General features: G+C 39.2%; 1 protein-coding gene across 4 annotated transcripts in view; it reads left to right on the top strand.

The window, feature by feature from the left end:
• Positions 1-21,535: 21,535 nt before the first annotated feature.
• The window catches only part of caskb (calcium/calmodulin-dependent serine protein kinase b), a 137,917-nt gene continuing 136,774 nt past the window's right edge, over positions 21,536-22,678 (top strand). For 3 of the 4 annotated variants that reach the window (XM_017482101.3, XM_047158985.2, XM_017482099.3), the window contains exon 1: positions 21,536-22,361. In XM_017482101.3, the coding sequence (XP_017337590.1) occupies positions 22,303-22,361 (59 nt within the window). In that variant the 5' untranslated portion in view covers positions 21,536-22,302. The remainder of the gene's footprint in view (positions 22,362-22,678) is intronic. The other variant, XM_047158984.2, reaches the window with a different exon arrangement.

Genomic DNA, 22,678 nt, shown 5'->3' with positions numbered 1-22,678 from the left:
AATAACTCATAACACTCTTCTCAGCAGGATTTTGCGTGCTTTTTTTCACTGTTAGGCCTTAGTGTCAATCCACATTTCCTCAATATCTGACTCCCTCTTTCCACTTGGATACTGCAGGCTTGCAGACACATCATTCATACAAAAAGAAAAAAACACTTCTTCCTTAACTACATTATACACATACAGTATATTCTGCATGCAGTTAAAAATTTTTTAGATCTAAAAACCTTCTTTTCGTAATTTAGTTCATAATTTGGAGGAGCTCTTATGAGGGGAAAACACTGTCTCAGGCCGACTCATAGGAAAACCACGCAAGTATTTATCTAAAAGCAAAAAGCTGCTTACCTTGAAAGAGTGGCCATGCTTGTGCGGCTTCCCTCCCGGGTCAGCCTTCCCGGCCCTCAGTACACAGGAAATACAGATACAAACACCTGCTGTGCAGTGAAACATGGGATTCTTCTAACTCATTACACACTTAGACTATAGTCTGATTAGAAGGTATTTTATAGTTATAGATTATGCTTCTAAGTTTTAATTCTAAATGTTAGTTATACATAGGCCTATTGGTTGTACTTTATCAATATATTCTATATCTGCTGAGAAACCTTGGGTCCTGGCATGCATGTGGATATTACTTTAACACTTATCGCCTACCTAAACATTGTTGTAGACCAAGTACACCTCTTCATGGCAATGGTATTCCCTAATGGCTCTTTCAGCAGGATAATGCACCATGCCACATTGCAAAAATTGTTCAGGAATGGTTTGAAGAACATGACAGAGTTCAAGATGTTGGCCTCCAAATTCCCCAGATCATAATCTGATCAAGGGTCTGTGGGATGTGGTTTTAGTCAACTGATAAAAGAAAATGCTATAAATACCAAAATTCTCACAAATCCTAAAAGTAAACAAAGAGAGTGCATAAAACAAATAAGACAAAAAAAAAGATACTTGTTCATTTATTTATTGAGGAAACTGATCCAATATTACATATCTTTGAGTTGCTGAGGTATGTGGAACCTCTAGGATTAGCAGCTAATTTGAAGGTGAATTTAGAGTCAGGTGTTTTCAAGAAATGGGATGACAATCATGTGTGAGTGAGAACCCTGTTTTGTTTAAAGAACAGGGACCTATCAGTGTCTGATCTTCACAACACATGTTTATGGAAGTGTATCATGGCACCAACAAAGGAGATTTCTGAGGACCTGAGAAAAACAGTTGTTGATGTTAATCAGGGTGGAAAAGGCTGTATAATATTTTTCAGAAATTGTCCTGGGATTTTTGTCCTATCTTCAAAACTACTCAGCAGAGAGTGATGCTCAATAATTATCAAAAACATGTTGACATTTGTAAAAAAAAATGGCCACCAACTGTTAATCAGTTCTAAAGAGGTGGAGCACAATTTACTTAAACAGCTATAAAGCAGGGTTATCGTTGACATGAGATGTCCAACATCTCACCCCATACTCAGCCAAATGAAGCAACTCATATTTTTCTCAATTTGTACACAATCTCTTTGACTGTGAATTGGTGGAATCAAAACTCTTTAAAGATGTTTTTGTGGCATTTTCTTGCCTGATGAGCATCAACAACTCTTTCTGAGGTCCTCAGAAATTTTCTTTGTTCATGCCATCTACAAATAAAATCAGACTTTGACCCAGTTCTTTAAATAAAAAAAGGGTGCTCACCTGATTGTCATCCCATTAGTTGAATACACCTGACTCTATTTGCACCTTCAAAAATTAACTATCGTAGAGGTTCACATACTTTTGCCTCTCACAGATACAGATGTGGCCATTATGAATGCGCATTGAAAGAAAAGGGATCCTATGATTTCATGCTGTATCACGTAGAATCACACACTGGCTGCAGGCACAGGAAATACAGGACAAGTAGTGGGCAGTCATGTTTCATTTGAATGAACATGGCTTGCTAGTAGATACAGTAGTTCTGCCTGGACATATACTGTACACATACATTCTTTTACCAACCAAACAGTGCTGTTTCTTTTATTGAACCCATGATCTGCTTGTGCTTGACCCGTGGCTCTGTGAACCTCTCTCAGAACTGTTTTGCAGCAAGCAGCAGAGCACATTATACGTTGCCAAGCCTGAAAACAATGGAATGTTTGGTCGGTTAGATTTAAGCAAAAAATAATCCGTATGGTCCCCAAATATCTATTACAAGGTGCACATGTTTACAGTATTGGCAGTGTGTTTTTATTCCATTTTTATCCATCCATTATCTATACCGCTCTATCCTGCAGGGTCACAGGGAACCTGGAGCCTATTCCAGGAGGCATGGGGCACAAGGCAGGGTACACCCTGGACAGGTTGCCAATCCATTGCATGGCACAATTTATTGAATTTGAAGATGATTTAATACAATACTACCCTTAGGAAATCGATGAGCTATTAGATTTCTGAATAACATATATATATATATCATATAAATTATAATAATAAATTGAGATGATATTACCTTTCTAAAATCCACACACTAGACGGTAGAGTACACAGTGCATAATGTAAGTGTACTTCATTTGGGACACAACTTTAGTATTTACTCGAAGCGTGTTTTCTGACCAGAAGTAACATAATGAGTAAATCTCCCCCGTGCCGCGCACAGACTGACTAATCCATAATGAGATTCGTTACAACAATTTGCTAACACTAGTGTTTTTTTTACTAACCGGAAGTATAATCCACGACAGTACATGACGTCATACGCTCACTAGCATTAGCAAACTGTTCTGTTCACGCCCGAGTCCGCCGACACCGACAGCCAAGTTCAGCCTGCAGGCTCCGCTGAGTACGTCGCTCTGCTTTCCTGCTCAGCCGAGGACGTCACTCTGCTTTCCTGTTCTGCTGGGAACTTTGCCCGGCTTTCCTGTTCCACTGCAGACGTCCCTCTGTTTCCCTGCACTGCTGCGTACGGCGCTCTGTTTCCCTGCTCCACATAGGACGTCGCTCTGCCTTCCTGTTCAGCCGAGGACGTCGCTCTGCTTCCCTGCTCTGCCGTGTACTTCACTCTGCTTTTTTGTTTCACCAAGAACACCGTGCGGTCTCCTGGTTCTGCTTGGGACATTTTGCCCAGGGGGCCGGGGCCGCCAATGGAGATGGATGTTTCATGGCACTCCGGGAGAGGTGCCTTTGAGGGGGGGTTCTGTCACGAGTGCCCCTTTAAGCAGCGCGCTGTGGAGCATGTGAGCGCGCGTGCACGAGCAGGTGTGCGAGCACCTGCTTTTCCCTTGTTGACAATCGTGACATTTCTACACGTGCATTTGTTTATGTTTCTGTTATGTCTCCTCCCCGTTCTGTCATTGGTTGTTGTTTCATGTGTGTGAATTGCCGTCAGCCGTCAGCCATTACAACGCTGATTATGTTTGTATATATACCGCGCGCCTCCCAGCACACGGCGCGGAATATAAGATTAGAGTAAATATAGATAATCATAGTCATGTTTCATGTCATGTTTCATGTCATGTTTCATGTCTAGATTCGTCTGTTTAGTTCACGCTGGGTTCTCCGCTCCCAGTTCATAGTCATAGCTTATGTTTCATATTTTGTCTCTCGACCCTGTTTTCCGTGACCACGACCTTGATTCCTGCCTCGCACTGTGTATGCCTGTTTACCAATCGCCTGACCTCTTGCATGTTTGTGGATTACGTTTTGGATCACGTTTTGGATTTACCTGCCTGTGCCTCTCTTAAATAAAACTGTTCATACTGCGTTTGCATCCGTCCTCTCTTCCGTACGTCACGAGACGTGACACTACATCTGGTGTAGAAAGGGCACGGCATATCATCATGCGATGATAGCCATAAAGTTATTATCCATAAAGTACCAACCATAAAATATGGTGGAGGAAACATCATGATTTGGGCCTGCTTTGCTGCATCAGGGCTTGGCCAGCTTGCAATCATTGAGGGGAAGATTAATTCCCGTATATCAGACAATTCTTCAGGATAATGTGAGAATGTCTGTACCTCAGCTGAAACTGTGTAGAAGTTGGGTGATGCAACAGAACAACGACCCAAAACACCGGAGCAAGTCCACAACAGAATGGCTTCAGAAAAACAAAATCCGCCTTTTGGAGTGGCCAAGTCAGAGCCCAGACCTCAACCCAATAGAGATTCTATGAAATTAATTACAGAGAGCCAGACACATGAGACGTCCAAAGAATATAACAGAGCTAAAGCGGTTCTGCCAGGAAGAATGGACTAAAATTCCTCCTGAACGATGTTTAGGTCTGATCCATAGCTACAGGAAGGTTATTGCTGCCAAGCGGGGGTCAACCGGTTATTAATTGTAAGGGTTCACTTACTTTTTCCACTGCCATTTTGAATGTTGAATGAGTGTGTTCAATAAAGACATGAGGGATCAGAATTTCGTGTTATTATTTTAGGCACATTATATTTGTCAATACCCTTGACTTAGATGAAGATCAGATCACATTTTATGACAAATTTATGCAGAAAACCATGAAATTACAAAAGGTTCACACACTTTTTCTTGCCACTGTGTGTGTGTGTGTGTGTCTGTATGTGTGTGTGTGTGTGTATATATATATATTATAGTATTTATGCATTATTTTTATGGATGCACAAAAAGCACCCAATTAAATACATCCTACATAAATAATGTATATTCTGGTGTGGGTGTATTGGGTTCTTTTCTGTTTTGCACAAACAGTTGTGTAAAGTTTTAGTCTGAAGTTTATATTTGTAACACTCAGTTTGTGGATTTTATTTTAAATAAACAAAAAAATGGTACTGAAAGTTTTCCCCGCCCCATCCGATTAATCGGAAAAATAAAATAAAACAAATAACTAATCAGCCAACTAATCGATTATGAAAATAATTGTTAGTTGCAGCCCTAAAGGTAATGTAAGCATTTAATTATTACTTAAATTCAACAAAATAGCATTTTTCGTAATGTAAAGTGAAAAAAACCTGCTCCAAACTACGTATAATTGTAATAGATGGTATGTTTCGTATGCTGAAATAGTACAGTGCCATATACAGTATGCTAGATATTATGCTAAATAGTATGCTAGATATGCCTACCATATTAACATATTCTGTGTGGTATTATGAAGTTTGATAATAATGGTTACATGAAGGTTAATAATGAATAATAAATAATAAAGGATTCACTAAATTAAGCCTACAGTTGCAATCAAAATTATTCAACCCCCATTGCAAATCAGGTTTATTATAAAAATGTACAGACTTTCAGCTGTTTGCAATGAACCAATCAAACAAAAGCAATTGAAATAGTTCGACACCACGAATGCTTCAAGTGGTTTCCCCGAATTCTTTCTTCATTTTTCTTCCTCTAGACATACCACTGATCCATTATGAATATTCTTGTGTTAATGTAGACCAACAACCTCCCATTTGTAGTGATATGATATTTATTGGTGATATTAATAGTGTAAAAGATAAATGCAGCAATAGATGTATTAGAAATATATGAAAGAAGAATTACATGCTGTGTTCAACAATGTTTTGGTTATCTAAATTTGAAAACATTAATTGGAAAAAAGTATGGTCAGTAGCAAATAAATATGTTATTAATAATAAAATTAGAGAGATTTCATTTAAAATATTACACAGAATATACCCTGTCAATGAGTTATTTGAACATTTTAACCTGGATATGGAAAACTCCTGTGAATTTTGTGGTGTTGCTAAAGAATCTGTAACCCATCTTTTCTTTCAGTGATATATTCAAGAATATTTTGGACAGATGTATCTAACTTAATTTCTAGGTTGTTTGGAACATTAAAACAAACTGAATGTTTGATGTAAAAAAATTTTCCACACACAAGATACCATTGATTCCAAAAGTAATTATTTTTTGCTTTTTATTTTACTTGGAAAATATCATATTCATGTCAAGAATTGGGCTAAAGCTAAGCCAATTTGTGCACAATTTATAAAAGAAATTAAACATTAGATAAGATTATAAACAAAAAAGCAAAAAAAGACTTATGTTACTATAATTTGTTCACTTAAACGTTATAACTTACCCCAGACTTAAATTGTATACCTCACATATATACACACGTTTTGTTTTTTTTCTTTCATATTAGTTGTGAGATGTATGTTTGTATGAAATCTGTGCATATGTTGGTAATTAATTAAAATAAATGAATAAAAGTTTGTTGACAGCTGCTTACGCACCGCATCGCGACCACGTGATTACTTCACTGTACTGCGTTACAGAGATGTTCATTCAGATCAGGCGGGTCTTCTGTCAACAAAACCGACTGAATTGGCATTGGATTAAAAACATGGTGTATTAATTAATCCATATCCGATAAAAAAAAAGAACCTTGAGAATACTTACCCTCAAAGTTAATATAAGTCGAAACATAGCATGTAAAGCCGTTCTCCTTCTTACTAGACGGAGTGATACATGCCCAACCCCACAAGGCATCTGATATCTTTAAAAAGCCTCGCTGACAGCGCTCATTGAACCGGTCAGCAAAAATCACTTCAAGTCGCAGTGGCCACTGAGACTAAATTTCTAATCATTCATTCCACTGCTCGAGTAACGGCTTTATCATCTCTGAATTTCTTTGTGAAATCCAATCTGGCCTTCTTACTGCTCATGAGCAACTTGCTTCTTGTGGTATGGCCTCTATACTTGAAGTCTTCTTGGAATAGTGGATTGTGATACCTTCACCCCTGCCCTGTGCCGGTTGTTGGTGATGTCACTAATTGTTGTTTTTTAGTTTGTTTTCACAACTCTCACAATGTGTCTGTCATCAACTGCTGTTGTTTTCCTTGGCCGACCTGTTCCATGTCTGGTTGTTAATCACCAGTGAACCACAGTGTTGTGGTTCTTTCTTTTTAAGACTATTCCAAATTATTGTATTGGCTATACCCAATGCTTGTGTAATGGCTCTTCTCTCAGCTTCAAAAAGGCTTGTTTTTCTCCCATTGATGGCACTCTAAGTCTTCATCTTAGTTGATCCTTTTTAACAAAAATGCAGTCTTCACTGTCAAACCTAAGGTTTAAACCAAGAGTAGTCATTCTGAGCTAGTAATTCTTTAAACATTCAATTTAACGGGGCACAGCTGGGCAGACTTATCAGACACATATTCCAATATTTTTGATCACTTGAAAAAATGCGTAGGTTCAAACAAAAGGCGCCATGTTCAAAGTTCTGTAACACATTTGGATGTAAATATAAGGAAATGAAAGCTGAAATTCTGATCTGTCATCTCATATTCATCTTTTGATCTCAATCCCAAATATCTTCAATGCATAAGGAAAACAATAGCATTGGCCTTCTTGTTGCAGTACTTTCAGAGTGGTCTTTATGCATTCACTTCCTGTTTGGTGGGTTCACCATCAATTTTGTTTGCCCATTAGGGTCAAATCGTCCCGTATATAAATAATCAGAGAAACAAGCTTTTTTTTTCTAGCTGGTCTCATGTTTTTGAAAAAAATTCAGTATAAAATTCAATATGCCAGAAATTAACATCATGGTATCCACTGAACTCAGCTTGACCCAAAGAATCTGAGGAAAGTGAAATTGTTTTTTCTGCGTGTGATGGCCGGCATGCACCAAAGCCAAAGCACAACTGCCGCAAAGGTGCTGAAAGGACAGCTCCACTTCAGCACCCCATCTGTTGTGGAAAGCACGGAAGCACATGGCTGCATGGCAGGGTGGCAGAAACACACACCGCAGGTAGCAAATGAATACAGCAGCAGCTCTCCAGTCTCCTGCAGAAGACAGGAGGATATAAAAGGGTGCAGCCAGCACAGGAAGGTGAGCATGTTCTTTTGTCCTGAAACTGCTGATGTGTTTCTCCCTCTCTTCTACAGAAGCAGACAATAGCCAAGAAGACGACGTACCCTGGCAGCACTACACCCCAAGCCTGCGCCCACGTTCATTTATAATTCTCCTGTGTCCAGCCTCAACATGGCTCCAGTCTGGTCACCGTGCCCCATGCCGGGACGACCATGATGACCCCCTTCTTCACTCTTATTCCATACTCCCTCACCATCCCTTTCCCCACTTTAATTAAAAATTAAAATAGCACTTTTATTCTCCAACTTAGCTACACTATGGAGTATAGAGTAGCTACACTATGGCATTCCGTTGCAGAGTTATTGTTGTAAATGTATGTCCAATTTTGCCCGATTAGTGGCACTAGAAGGCTTGAGTGGTGTACACAAAAAATTCTGTGAAGGTATGTGAGAATGTCCTCTATCACTGGGCCAAATTTTATATATATATATATATATATATATATATATATATCTATATATATATATATATATATATATATATATATATATAAAGCATAATAAGCATTGTATGGGCTGCCAATAGACTCCCATATGGAAGTATAATAATAATAATAATAATAATAAGAAGAAGAAGAAGTAAACAATCACTAAAGAGTGCCTATGCGCTTTTGGAGTTCGGCCACCTAATAATAAATATAGCTGCATGTAGCAATTAAGGGGATCAAACACTTTCTGTCTGGAAGAACAGAAGCTACTAGGGCCACCAGTGCTGGATCATAAGGAGAGTTCCTGAATTTGAAGGTCAAGCTATTGTTGAGATACTGCCTTACTTCCTGTTTTCAGCAGCACATCCAAGTTGCAAATCATGTTAAATCTTGTTTTTTAACTTCAGCTCATGTTGCAAATTATACAGTGTGTAATAAGTTTAAGGTCAATATATAAAAGCATTGCTGAGACATGCCCTCACTTCCTATTTGGCAACTTAGTGATCTAATTCATTTGTGGATTATGGACGAGACATAACAGATATCAAAAGTCAGAGAAACCTTTTTTTCAGACTGATCTCAACATTGATGTAATACAAATTTCACGACTGGACAAAATTTATAAGAAAAGAAGCAAAAAAAAAAAAAGTTTTCTTGAATTTCAAGAAACAAGGCGACTTCCAGTTTGGCAGATCACAAATACAGAAATGTTGAACACTCTGCGCCTTCCAAGGAATCAAGAGAAGAAAAATCATGATTGCAGGTTAAGCAGCTCAAAAATTATGAGCAGTGTTACAGATTTGTGAATTATAGGACCACCTACAGGTTAATTGCACAAAAATTCTTGGAGACCATTAGGATGAGGTCTTTTAGTGATCTGTCACATGATTGCTGAGATTTGCCCTCAGTTCCTGCTTTTGGCTTCACCATCAAATGCTTTGTGTGTTATTGACAAACCATCCCATAGATCAGAAACAATATTTTATTGGATTGGTCTCACAGTGCTGCTTGGTAAATGAAATGGTGATGATTGTACAAAATGTGTAGGAGAAGAAGGAAAAAATGTTTCTGAAAATATTTCAAACTGACCGAAAAAATTCAAAATGTTTTAGATTCACAATATCAGAATCTTTAAGGGTATCAAAGTGAATAAGAATCAATACAGTGATTAATACAATCACTATAGGGTGTTGAGCTGCTGACGCACCTTCAGTACTTGTCCCTCTAACAAGACACTTGATTTGATGGTGAGTGGTTCAAATGTTATGAGCAGTTTTACAAATTTGTGATTTAAAGGGCCACCTACAGGTGAATTTAGACAAAAACTCTTGGAGACCATTAGGATGAAGTCTTTTATTGATCTCCAAAGTTTGTTCAAAATCTGTCACATTTTGCTGAAATATGCCCTCACTTCCTGTTATCGGCTTCAACATACAGTTTGTTTGTGTTATGGATGAACTGTCCCATACATCAAAAATTTATGTTGTACTTGTTTTGATCCACAGAATTAGAGGAGAGTGAAATTGCACCTATGACATTCTATTGTAATGACTTTTACTCAAGGCACCAATGACTTAGTGAGTTTCGGACATACATCACTTAAGGTGGATGTATGAGTGTGTCAGATGACCCCTCCCTCCTTTTACCTCGGTGCACCAGCTAAGGAATTTTACCTTAACAGTATGAGAACAATCCAAAAGGACTGTTCAATAAATAAGAATTAATGTAAATTAGAGGTAGGTTGCCAACTAACCTATCTGAAGGATTTGTGAGATTCTGGATAACTGTAGTAGAGCCTCTGATCATCAACATAAGGAAGACACAGTTGTAATAAAATTCATTTTATTTACACTAGACATGCAACATCAGTTACTAGTTGCATAACAGGTGGTTTCTTTCAGGCCTGGTTCATAGTTTCCTTACTCGGCTCTATGGTACTATTTATGAATAGGATTTATTACACTTGATTTGTTTGTGGTAAATATAGTTATTTAAAAAGCCTTGGACCATTTTTCCATGGCATACATCTGGTATAGTTTCCTGTCTCAGGAAACTGTAGTGCTAGCAGACGTTGTAATTGTTAATTATAACTAGTTGCTACCAAAGTATAGTGAAGGGCTTTTATACCTTGTAAGTCTATCAAATTGGGGTTAATTGGGGCTTGATTCTGTGTGTGTTGAGTTAACCTTTGGTGAGATGAAAATAGTCCACCCCCTTTATGTTGGGTTTGACAGAACAGCTCCTCATTGGTCAGGATTTGATAAATAGGCATGCACCGTTGACTATCACAGCTGTCAGTTGTGGGCACAGGTCAGAAACCCACTGCCCATCAAAGAGATTAACTCTAGTCAGAAGCTATGTGAGGCAATGAAGGTAGAGAGGACACCTGACACTGGACAGCCAGTAATGAAGGATGACCACCTTACTGAGGATGGCCCTGACACATGGAAATGCAAGTATCGAGACCCCAGTTAGCAGATGCATCCCAGGAAAACAGGCCAAACATACAGCTGTTAAAGAGGAGAGATGCATCTTTGTATGCTCTGGAGGCTCTTAGCACCAGAGTATTATCCACGTATTATCCACATGTGGTGGGTGGCAAACAAGCTAACGAACTACCTGTCAAGGATGCCATGGTTGCACTCTCCTCAGGGAAGTCAGCAGTCAGTCAAGAACTATATCAACTGTGGCTTGAGAAGTCTTGCATGACACCTATGATAGAGAAGAAACAAAGATTGTGGCTAGCCAGTCACCCCAACAACAGTTAAGAGTGTTGGGGTTTGCTCTTTCTCCCTTAGGCTTGGCCCGTAAACAGTTCACACACTAGATGCTTGTAGTACCTAACATGACATATCCAGAATACTTTGGTATCCAGAATACTAACATTTTCCAGTCCTCTGCTCAGTTTTGTAGTTTGGGGCTCACAATCTGTGGTAACACAATTTGAACTGTATAACCGCTCAACCTTCCTACCTGTACAAAACTGATACTTGCACTTGCACCTGATTGATAGCGCCTTCCACGATTTTGAATGAACTATTCCTGTCATAGGAGAGCTTCCTAACTCACCCATAGAGAGAGAGACGGCGGTGAGCAGAACACTTGAGGGCACAATCCTCACTGTAAATCAACATGCAGCCCTTTTGAATTACAGTACACCATTCACAGTATAGGCAAAATAACGAATGTCATGCAATATGACTATGCCCATGTACAAATGGTCTGAATGCTGATGCAAGATTTGCTAAGAGAAATTATCTCTGCTACCCTGTCCTGGGTGTACCCCACCTTGTGCCCGATGCTCCCTGGGATAGGCTCCAGGTTCCCCGTGACCCTGAAAAGGATAAAGCGGTATAGAAGAAGGATGAATGGATGGATGGATGGATGGAAATTAGCTCTGCAGTTGATAACTTGGCAGTGAACAGGATCCCTTCATGCTTGGTACCTACAGAAACACTGCAAGTACACTTAGCTTACAGCCTGGGAAGTGCCATACCAATCCATGTTAACCCAGAAGCTAAAGAAATTGGTTTCCTGTTAAATCTTCTGATCATCAATACTAAGGACATATACAAGTCAGTGTTAAACATTGGATTCTGGTCTCAAGATACACACATAAAAATTAAGACATCCTTGCTAATAGCTTACCAGGATGAAAACCTTAACATGTATCTGACACCCAACCTGCGGATGTGTATAACTGTCAAAGACATTCACTGGCTGTGCCCCAGTAAACCTTTTATCAGGGACCCCACTGAATGCCTGTGTGGCATAAGAAAATTAACCAAGTGACAATGGCACTGCTGTTGCGACACACAGGGAGGATGTAACCATCACCCAAATTGAAAAAGTAGGAAACAAGTGGCTGGTTAAGCAAAGTCATGATCACTTGTGACCGATACAGCTATTCCAATATGCCTCCCTAGTGAAACTATGCTAATTCAGGTAGGATTAGCAATTCTTCACATTGGACATTTAGCACTATACTCAATAGGAGCAATTCTTCACATTGAACATTTAGCTCTATACAATTTTGACACTGACAGGCATGATGTGGAGATTGAAATGATTGATGCCTTTTTTAAGGAACACACTCTTGAAGTGGATAAATCACTCCTGAATCAACTTATTTTTGAGTTAGCAAAGATCAGCCTCCAGTTACTGTAGGTAGCCTCCAGGTTATACCTGTTTAGCCAAAAGTTAAGAAGGTTATCCTGGGGCTGGGATATCAGTGACAGCCTATTGCTTATTCTCACAGTAAGTGGTTGGATTACCATGGGGTCCCTTGGATGGGTACTGTACCAGTGAATACACAAACTGCAGGCTAGCCTGTCAGTGCAGGAAAGGGTAAGACCCACCGAAGCTCTTGAGCTCAAATCTTCCACATGCAGATCACTCCCTGAGCTTTCCCCTACTATTACACTGATTAGACATAAGTAGCAGGACACATTGCTTTGTTCTATATACATTACTGAATAGGCTTCATAGTTTCCCCCTTTAGACTATCCATGATTTTCCTTCCTCTTTACATGTAGGTTCCTACATAACCGGTTTAGTATTACAGATATATCACTTTTATATCCACTGAATCTTCTATAGAAGAGCTATTGAATTATAGTTTACTGAAATGCCAATGGTCAAAGGATGAGGTGAAGTGTGTGTTTTGTCCCTGCTATTAATTTTTCAGTACATCACCCAGATCAACGACTTCAGGTCCTCAAACAGTCCAAGCAGGGGGGAGATGTAGTAAACAGCAGTTAAGATGGCATTCCAGGCCCTGGTTAATAACAGGCCCCCTCTCTAACTACCAGGGTGGAGAAAGGTTTGCCACATTGTGATTGGAAAAAAATGCCTGGCATCATCAGATAAACTGGATAATGATTGTTTGTAAACAAAAGTTTATATGAGCTGACCTATTATCACATAAATGAATGCATGGGTAATAGTTCAACCATTTCTTATCATGTGTTCAGCACAATGCCTATAATATTTTGAAAGAAGATTTGAAAAGAAATAATGCATAGGCAAACTTTAAAGACACTTCTCCAACTGTGTACTTTACACTATGCAAATGAGTTCCACTCTATGGTGAGCTACACTGTGGCCACTTCTGGCATTAATAGCCAATCAGGTTGCTAGAAAGGTGGAAAGGTGCCAGATTACAATCTCCTCCTTATCAGAAAGGGATAAAGGTACCTCCCCGATTGGCACCTCCTTGTTCTGAGTTTCTAACCTGACGAGAAAGAGATATAAACAGAAACATCACATTCTGATTCTTCGGCTTCTAAGGTAGAAGGCATTAACATAAACAACCATAGTGAATCTCTGACTGGGAGAGGGGCAATAGTACGATTAAGGTTAAGCTTCTGCAAGTAAAACCTTCCCTTCAAGGTTCCTTCAGTTGCATTTATCCATTCTGTTTTCACTTCATGTATTGTTTTTCATGTGTTAATTTGGCATGTTTGTTTAGTCATTAGTTTATTATACATTATCAGTGCATATTAATTTATTAGTATATTTTATCAGTTGTTAATATTACTCTTGCATGTCCAGTGTTAATAAAATTCATTTTAATACAACTGTGTCTTCCTTGTGTTGTTGATCAGAGGCTCTACTAGTTATCCAGAATCTCACAAATCCTTCAGATAAGTTAGTTGGCAACTTCCCTCTAATTCACATTAATTTTAATTTATTTTGGGTTGTTCTCATACTGTTAATGTGAAATTCTTTAGCTGGTGCCCCAAGGTAAAAGGAGGGAGGGGACACCTCACACACTTGAGGTGTAAAAATCATTACACCCTTATGGAGCTATTATTGTAAACAGAGTTACAACAGAGTTATATTAGTATTAAAGCAGTTATTGTTGTAAACATATGCCCAAATTTGCCCTATTGGTGGTGCTTAAGTGGAGTACAACAAAACAGCTGTGAAGGTAGCTGAGACTGTCCTCTCTTCATCCATCCATTTTCTATACAACTTATCCTACAGGGTCACAGGGAACCTGGAGCCCATCCCAGGGAGCATCGGGCACAAGGTGGGATACACACTGGACGGGGTGCCAATCACATACATATTCACACACCAGTTCATACACCACAGACACTTTAGACATGCCAATCAGCCTACCATGCATGTCTTTGGACTGGGGGAGGAAACCGGAGTACCCAGAGGAAACCCCCATAGTATGGAGAGAACATGAAAGCTCCACACGCAGGGCCATAGTGGGAATTGAACCCTGGAGGTTGGGACATACGAAGCATTCTATTCCATGTGGAAATATAATAATAATAATAATAATAATAATAATAATAATAATAATAATAATAATAGCAACAATAATAATAAATATTAACAATTATTATTATTATTAACAGGTAGTGGTGACTCAACGGTTAAGCTGCTGCACCGCCAAGCTCCCACTATTGGGCCCTTGAGCAAGACCCTTAACCCCATCTGTTCCTGGGGCACCGTATCATGGCTGACCCTGCATTCTGACCCCATCTTCCTAACAACTGAAAAACTGCACTGAAAAAAGTGATTCTTTGGATCAAAGTAAAAAAGGGGGAGGAGCAGGAGGAGGAGGAGGAGGATTAGGAGAGGGAGGGGCTGCAGCGAGGAGTCGTATACTGAGTGAAAGGATTGCATTCATGTTCTATCCAAAAATATTAAATACTTTCAAATTATTTTGCAATTTCGTATTTATTGACTTTTTATCATTCAAGCACCGCTAGAAAAATGGCCATTTTCAAGGTTTTCCACTACTTAAATTTCAAAAAGGCAAATTCAAGTACTCTCTGCCATATTTCCGATGCGTGTTTTCGCAACAGATTAATGCACTGAGTAAATGTGGCTTGTGCCGTGCACAGACCGACTAATCAATAATGAGATTTGTTGACAACGATTTTCAAAATTGATTATTATTGATTTTATTGACTAGTTGTTGCAGCTATAATACCTATAATGCAATTCTCCTCACTGAGTTGAGTATTTTGATATGTCACATATCTATATTGGGGTAATTTTGAAATTACACTTATTTTGGGGGTTAACTTGCACGTGACGTCACGTGACATCACTGGAGTACCCATAACACAGTTCTGCACACTGAGTTAAGAGTATTGTCATCCCCAATAATACAATTCTCCTCACTGAGCCGATCGTTTTGATCTATGACATGGCTGCAGTAGTTTGTTGGTTTGTTTATGGCCTGTTGGGTCTTGCTACTGAGTTTGAGTTTGTATTGGGGATATTTAATCTGGAAATTTCATCAGGAATTTCACATGATAAATATGTGGGAATGGCTAGGAAAGTAAATGCACACATCCCCCCCCAAAAAAAAATTCAGAGCGATTTGAGGTATGATCCGTGTCTGTGAGTCAAACGGAGCGGGATTAGTTAGGTGCTGAATATTTTCTATGAATTTATTAAATCTATTTTTGCCTGTTTGCACATCTAGACCCATTTTACATTAGAGTGTATTACGAATCTGACGGGAAATTCCAAGAGACATGCACGTGGGATCAATTCCCAAATGCAGATAGCTGAACACTTGGACGCGTCATTCATGTCTGTGTCACTGATTGTTAGGGGGGTCCAATATTTCCCATTATTCTCTATAGGGCCAGAATAACGCCATTTTCCCGACTTTTCCTGCAAAAAATTCAGAGACGTGATGTGTACATGCCAGGTCTACTCCCTAACATGTACGAGTGGATATGTGATACGAACATGTCAGTCGAACGATGTCCGAGTTGTGACTCCTTTGTTTTATTCTCCATTCATTGTCTATGGGCTGAAAATGCAGGTGCATGTAAAGGGCTAACAGTCAAAAAAAAAGTAAAAGCACACCTCTCTCAATGGGGACACACATTTTGAGGTATGTTTTGTGACAGTGATACAAACGGTGCAGGACAAGTTACGCACCGAAAAAGTTGTATATGTTACGTGTAGTGTGCAGGGTGTTCGAAGAGTGCAGAGTGACTGTAGAGTCCTAAGGGTTCTGTAGGGGTGGACATGTCTGTGGTGAGGAGTCTGATGGCCAGAAGGAAGAAGCTTCTCCTGAGCCTCTCTGTTTTATCCATCAGACTATGGGTGCACTTGCCTGATTGCAGCACGTTGAACAGAGAGTTACTAGGGTGGGTGTACCTGATGATTTTAGCAGCTCTTGCACTCGTATAGATGTTGGTATAGATGCCTGGTATAGATGTTGTGCAGACAAGGGAGAGCAGACCCCGGAGATGCGCTCGGCTAGGTGCACCACTCTCTGCAGGTCTTTGTGATCAAAATTCTTTTGATAACTTTTGTTATCTGAAGATGGCCTATGCCAAATTTGGTGATGATTGGACAAAATGTGTAGGCGGAGTAACAAAAAACGGTATAAAATATGGTTGTCAGGAAGTACACTTGAATTTCATATGTTGGTGTACATTCACCTCAGCATACTCTGGGGAATTATAAACAAAATTAACTGTGAGTTTAGAACAAATTCTTCAAATGATATAAGGAAACAAATATAAGTTTTTACAGTTCTTGACCACAAGGTTGCGCAGTCAAAAAACCTCTTGGGTACATTCATGGCATGGTAGTAAAGATACTTATCAAGTTCCATGACGATACGTAGATATTTTGCTGAGATACACCCTCATATCTTGTTTTTTGCTAAATCCCTCTGATAGCTTTTGTTCAGACAGGTCTCAAGATGATGTGAGCCAAATCAGGTCATGGTCCTGAAGCTGCCAACCAAGTTCTGTGTCAGTGTGCAAAGCCATTGCTGAGATACAGCCTCATGTCCTGTTTGGCGGTTTTGCCGTCAGATTCGCTGGCCCACTACAAACAGACTGTTTGGACTTTAAAATATTTTGATAACTTTTGTGAGGCTTATGCTGAAGATGATGTTTGCCAAATTTGGGGATGAATGGACAAAATTTGTAGGAGGATTAGTAAAAGCAACATTTTTGACAAAATATAAGATGGCACAAAATTGAATTATGTGGAAATTGACCTCAACACGTCTCGACCCAGAGAATCCAGGGATGCCTGGCTTTTACATTTTGGACATGTTTCAAAAGTTATGATTATAAACATACTTCCAAATTAGGTCAAAATGTGACTCAATGGTGGCGCTATGCACGTCCAATGCTTGGCCCCCTAATAATAATAATAATAATAATAATAATAATAATAATAATAATAATAATGAATATAGCTACAGGCAGAAATTATGAGGCCAAGAACAACAGCAGTGAAATAAGTAGCTAAGCAAACAAGATTTTAGCATGGTCATGATTTTATGACAAACTGCTCAGACGTTATAAGCAAAAATATGCTTTTGTCATAGCTTGTGAGCACTGTGTGATGCTGTTCTGAAACTGTGCAGGTACCTTCAAGTCATGGTAACTATGACATATACTAAGCTTGGTCTGAATATGCTAAAGCCTTCGGCGTGCTCATAGTCAAATATGTTTTCCTATTATTCAAAAATGGTTTGACGAATCAAGGTGAATTCAATAAGTTTTTTTCAGCATGATCTGATGATGATCTGACTCAAATGACATACAGATACACAACATTTAAATGACAAGATCTCTCTTAGGCATCGTGACACACAACAGAGACAAAGGATTAACTATTGATTGGCTAGGCAGAAGGGCATATTTTCATAAACTGGGACTATATCAGTGTAAGAGTGTATCCATATTTGGTATTCGGAACACATAAGAATGCGAACAAATGGTATTCAAGAGTCTTCTCGACCACTGTCCCAAAACCTTTTGCGTACCTTCAAGGCATTGTGCTGAAGACACATACAGACTTTTGTAACGATCTGATAATGTTTTTTGTAAAAAAAAAAAAAAAAAAAAAAAAGAAAGAAAAGAAAGAAAGAAAAGAAAAGAAAAGAAAAAAAAAGCATTTTTGCCAGCGTGATCAAAAGATGATCTAACCCGATTTTGGTGAAAATCGGATTAGATCGGAAAAAAAAAAAAATCGGAATCGCCATCTAGGATGAGTTCAAAAAAGTAGATTTTTCAGAAAATTTAAAATGGTGCATAGGGTGCAAATTATCTTGAGCCATGGAATCAAAAAAGAATTTTGTTTCTAGGTCTTACAGTTAAAAAGTTATTAGCATAAATGTAAGTCAAAATCTGTGCAGTTGGTAGCGCTAGAGTGTTTGATATAAAGACTTGCTATGGTAAATGTTGAGACCTCTATCTGTGTTCAAATTTAATAACATTCCCACAAGCAGTTCTATGGGCTACCATAGACTCAAGAGCAAAAGAAGAAGAAGAAGAAGAAGAAGAAGAAGAAGAAGAAGAAGAAGAAGAAGAAGAAGAAGAAGAAGAAGAAAAGGAAAGAAGAAGAAGAAGAAGAGGAAAGAAGAAGGAGAAGGAGAAGAAGAAGAGGAAGAAGAAGACAAAAAAGAAGAGGAAAGAAGAAGAAGACGAAAAAGAGAAGGAAGAAGAAGAAGAAGAAGAAGAAGAAGAAGAAAGCCAACGGATAAAATAGGTGCCTTGCACATGCAGTGCTTGGCCCTTAATAATAATAAGTGTGGGATACCAGCAGTCTTAGCAAACATCTCCCCCCAGTGGCCAGTCTTTGCCAATGTACATAAAACAATAGAGACTATATATGAACATACTTATTACGTTTTGTAATACCAAATACCAAATACCAATACCTCACCAAATTTCAGCTCTACCAGACTGTCGGTTACTGAGAAATAATTATTTCAACTTTACACCACCCCTTTTCAGTGGTTTTGTCTCTTATTTTCCAAGACATATGCTCATTTATAAAACTGGCCAAATTTAGGGAGATTGCATCAGATAATAGTGGATCCCTACCCAAATCTACTGTTCACGTATTGTGATGATAACTCACTGTTAACCCAATTTTGATTGGCCAATGCTGGAAATGGTTTTTGAAAAAAAATAATTAGCAGAGGTGGGTAGAGTAGCCAAAACGTAAGAATAAGTACAACTACTCCTCCTGTATATGCCCATCAAGTTTCTAGTGAATTTATTTAAGCACTCATGAGTTTCAGATGTTTGAGCAAATAAGGCTCTGCCTTGTTAGTTTTGATTGACAAGTGGTGGCCATATTGTTTACAATTTTGATATGTTTTGATGATTATTGAGTGCCACACTCTGCTGAGTAATTTGACACCAAATTTAGATAGATACAGTACCCTCCACTAATATTGGCACCCTTGATAAATATGAGCAAAGGAGGGTGTGAAAAATTGTCTTCATGTCAACCTTTTGATCTTTTGTTAAAAAACATTCACAAAAATACTCTGCTCTCATGGGTATCAAACAACTGCAAACACAACACACACTTAGTCCATGATGCCATGTACCCTAACAAAATGTCCAAACAAAATGTCTTAAAACATTAAAGAGCGAACAGTCTTAAAGTAAATAACATAGTCTTAAAGTCGATAACAGTCACCCACTGACATCACCAAACTGTTTCATTCTTCGTTTGTGATGCTTTTCCAGGCTTGTACTGCAGCTTCTTTCAGTTGTTGTTGGTTTTGGGGAGTTTCTCTCTTCAGTCTCCTCTTCAGGTGAAATGCATGCTCAATTGGATTAAGGACTAGGCCAGTCTAAAACCTTCCACTTTTACCCCTGACAAAGTCCTTTGTTGTGTTGGCAGTGTGTTTTTGGTCATTATCTTGCTGCATGATGAAGTTCCTTCCAATTAGATTCGATGCATTTCTCTGTAAATTCGCAGATAAAATGTTTTTGTAAACTGAATTTATTCTACTGCTATAATCATGAGTAACATCATCAATAAAGATTAGTGAGCTGGTTCCAGAAGCAGCCATCCAAGTACAAGCCACAACACTACCTCTACCGTGCTTGACTGATGAGCTTGTATGTTATGGATCATAAGCAGATCCTTTCTTTCTCTTCACTTTTAGCCTTTCCATCACTTTGGTAGCAGATGTTATTGGTTTCAGAACATTTGTTGCTCATCCCTGTATTTCTTTGTGAATTTCAGTCTGGCCTTCTGATTCTTACTGCTGATGAGTGGTTTGCATCTTGTGATTTGGCCTCAATATTTCTGTTCTCAAAGTTTTCTTTGAAAGGTGGCTTGTGATCTCGTTACCCCTGCCCTGTGGACAATGTTGGTGATGTCACTGACTTGTTTTCGTTTTTTTTCTTCACAGTTTTCAAAATGTTTCTGTTGTCAACTGCTGTTGTTTTCCTTGGCCGACCTGTTTGATGCCTGATTGTTAGTACACCAGAGGTTTCTTTCTTTCCAAATTTTTGTATTGCCTATGCCCAGTGCTTGTGCAATGGCTCTGATCAATTCATCCTCTTTTCTTAGATTCAAAATAACTTGCTTTTGTGGAATTGCTTGATTTTCTTTTACTTTCTCTTATACTTAAAATTTGTTTTATTCTCTTTATGTAGATTCTTATTATTTGTGAATGTATTCTGTATCAGGGTTTTCTGACCTGATATATCAAGCTATAAGATAAGTGGATAGACTGTATGTAAGGAGATAGCTAAATGGTAAATAGGTAAATGGGCAAAGTGTGCAAGGTCTTGCAGTCCTCCAATGTCTTAGGATTCTGTAGGTTAGCAAGATGGACAAAACACTCATGGAGACTTTAACCTGGCTTTTTTTTGCACCAAAACTAACCTATAGGAAGAGCACATTTCTGTCAAATTAAACTCTGTCAGTCTGTCAACACAACGATTCCTCATAATGGGTTTGTATTAAAGGAAACACTATTTTATGTTGTATATGTATGGTATAATTCTTTTGACAACAGTTTATGTTATGTTATAAATGTATGAGCATTTGATCCAAGATTGCTGTTTTAGTATTTATAGGAATATGTTTTATAAAGAACAATTCATGAAAAGAGAAATGTGAATTTTTTTTTAAAAATAGTTTTGTTTTGCCATGTTAAGCATGTTTTATAAAGCATTATTAGCACATTTGACCACACTACTAATGCTAGCACAAAACCTTCCAGACACTGACGTAAAGTGATGATCAACCAGCATACGGAGTGCTCGGGATAACGTTCCTAGGGATTGGCTGCTTTGTGATGATGGATTTTCAGTTGGGGGAGCAGGGCTGCTTAGGAAACTGCTGAGCGTTTAGCGAAGAGTCGCGCCCTTATCTGGACATCTTGGCTCAAGTGTTGTACTCCCCTTATTGGGTTCATCCGGGAACTCGAATGCGTAAACGCCGCCATGTTGGCTCTTCATTTTCTAGTTTCATGCATTTCAGAGGGAGGAGCCTTTGGATTTTGGACAGGGGCAGCAGCTTCGAAGCAGCAGAGTGGCACTCAGGGATCGAAGGCCAGGAGAAAACCGAGTCATATCTTTGGGATTTTGTGTGTGGAATACACCGTAGCCACTGGATCCAGGGCGTGTACAAATTCAGAGTGCAAGCCTGCGTATCTTGGAGGAGTAATGTAAGCTACAGGGATTCGTGCAGCTAACGGTATAAAATCAAGAAACGTTCTCCATAAGGCTCCGGACTCTATATAGTCTCATTCATCCTGTTAGCTAGCGTTAGATTGTCAACCATTTTCAGTAAGCTAGGACCTTCGCTAGCTGCGTGTGCAGCCGCGATACGGATGTTGCTGCCAAATCGTCGGAAATCTGGTTTGTTTCTCACCGACATCATCTTCGGATCAGCGTTTTAATCTGCGGTCCCGGCCCAGTGGGCAGCACGGATCAGCGGATTAGAGAGCCGGGCTGCTAGACGAGGAAGGAGAAGGTGGGGCGGTGGAGTGTCAACCCCGTAACATACATCGCAGAGAAGCGAGCGAGCGAGCTGCCCAGCTAGTTAAGCGGTTTCTGTCATTGGCGTTGCTGGGAATAATCACTTGACCGGGAAATATCTACAGTTAAACGGTGAATAGAAACCTCGGGATTTTCAGCGCATATTGAGTTTGTGTATCAGCTCGGAACGAGAGAAAGCTGCAGCCGTTGATTTTATTCCCAGGTTTTGACGGATTTCCCAGGAGATACCCGGAGATAACGTTAGCAAGCTAGAACCCCGACTCCCGGAGGACCATGGCTGACGACGACGTGCTGTTTGAGGATGTGTATGAGCTGTGTGAGGTGATCGGGAAGTGAGTATCCCACTACACCCGGACTGATTCATGCGCATGTTGTGTCTCACCCTGTGTCCGTGTACATTAACATGCCCAGGGATGCTGGAGGAAATGCCGTGTTGTACTGAATGAAGGATTCAGATTGAGGTTCATTGACCAGCCTGTGATGTGCCACCCCCCCACCCCACCCCCCACCTTTCAACATTAGTACGGGCTTAAAATATTAATATATGACATATTTAGATCGTGAAGGTTATGAATAAATGAATTGTACGATTTCGAGCAGTAATAATTTAGTTTATCATTTTATATTGTTATGATTAAAACTTGTAGGT

This window comes from Ictalurus punctatus, chromosome 12 (genome assembly GCF_001660625.3).
Source record: "Ictalurus punctatus breed USDA103 chromosome 12, Coco_2.0, whole genome shotgun sequence".
Classification (NCBI taxonomy): Eukaryota; Metazoa; Chordata; class Actinopteri; order Siluriformes; family Ictaluridae; genus Ictalurus; species Ictalurus punctatus.
This window is presented reverse-complemented; position numbering and strand designations above follow the sequence as displayed.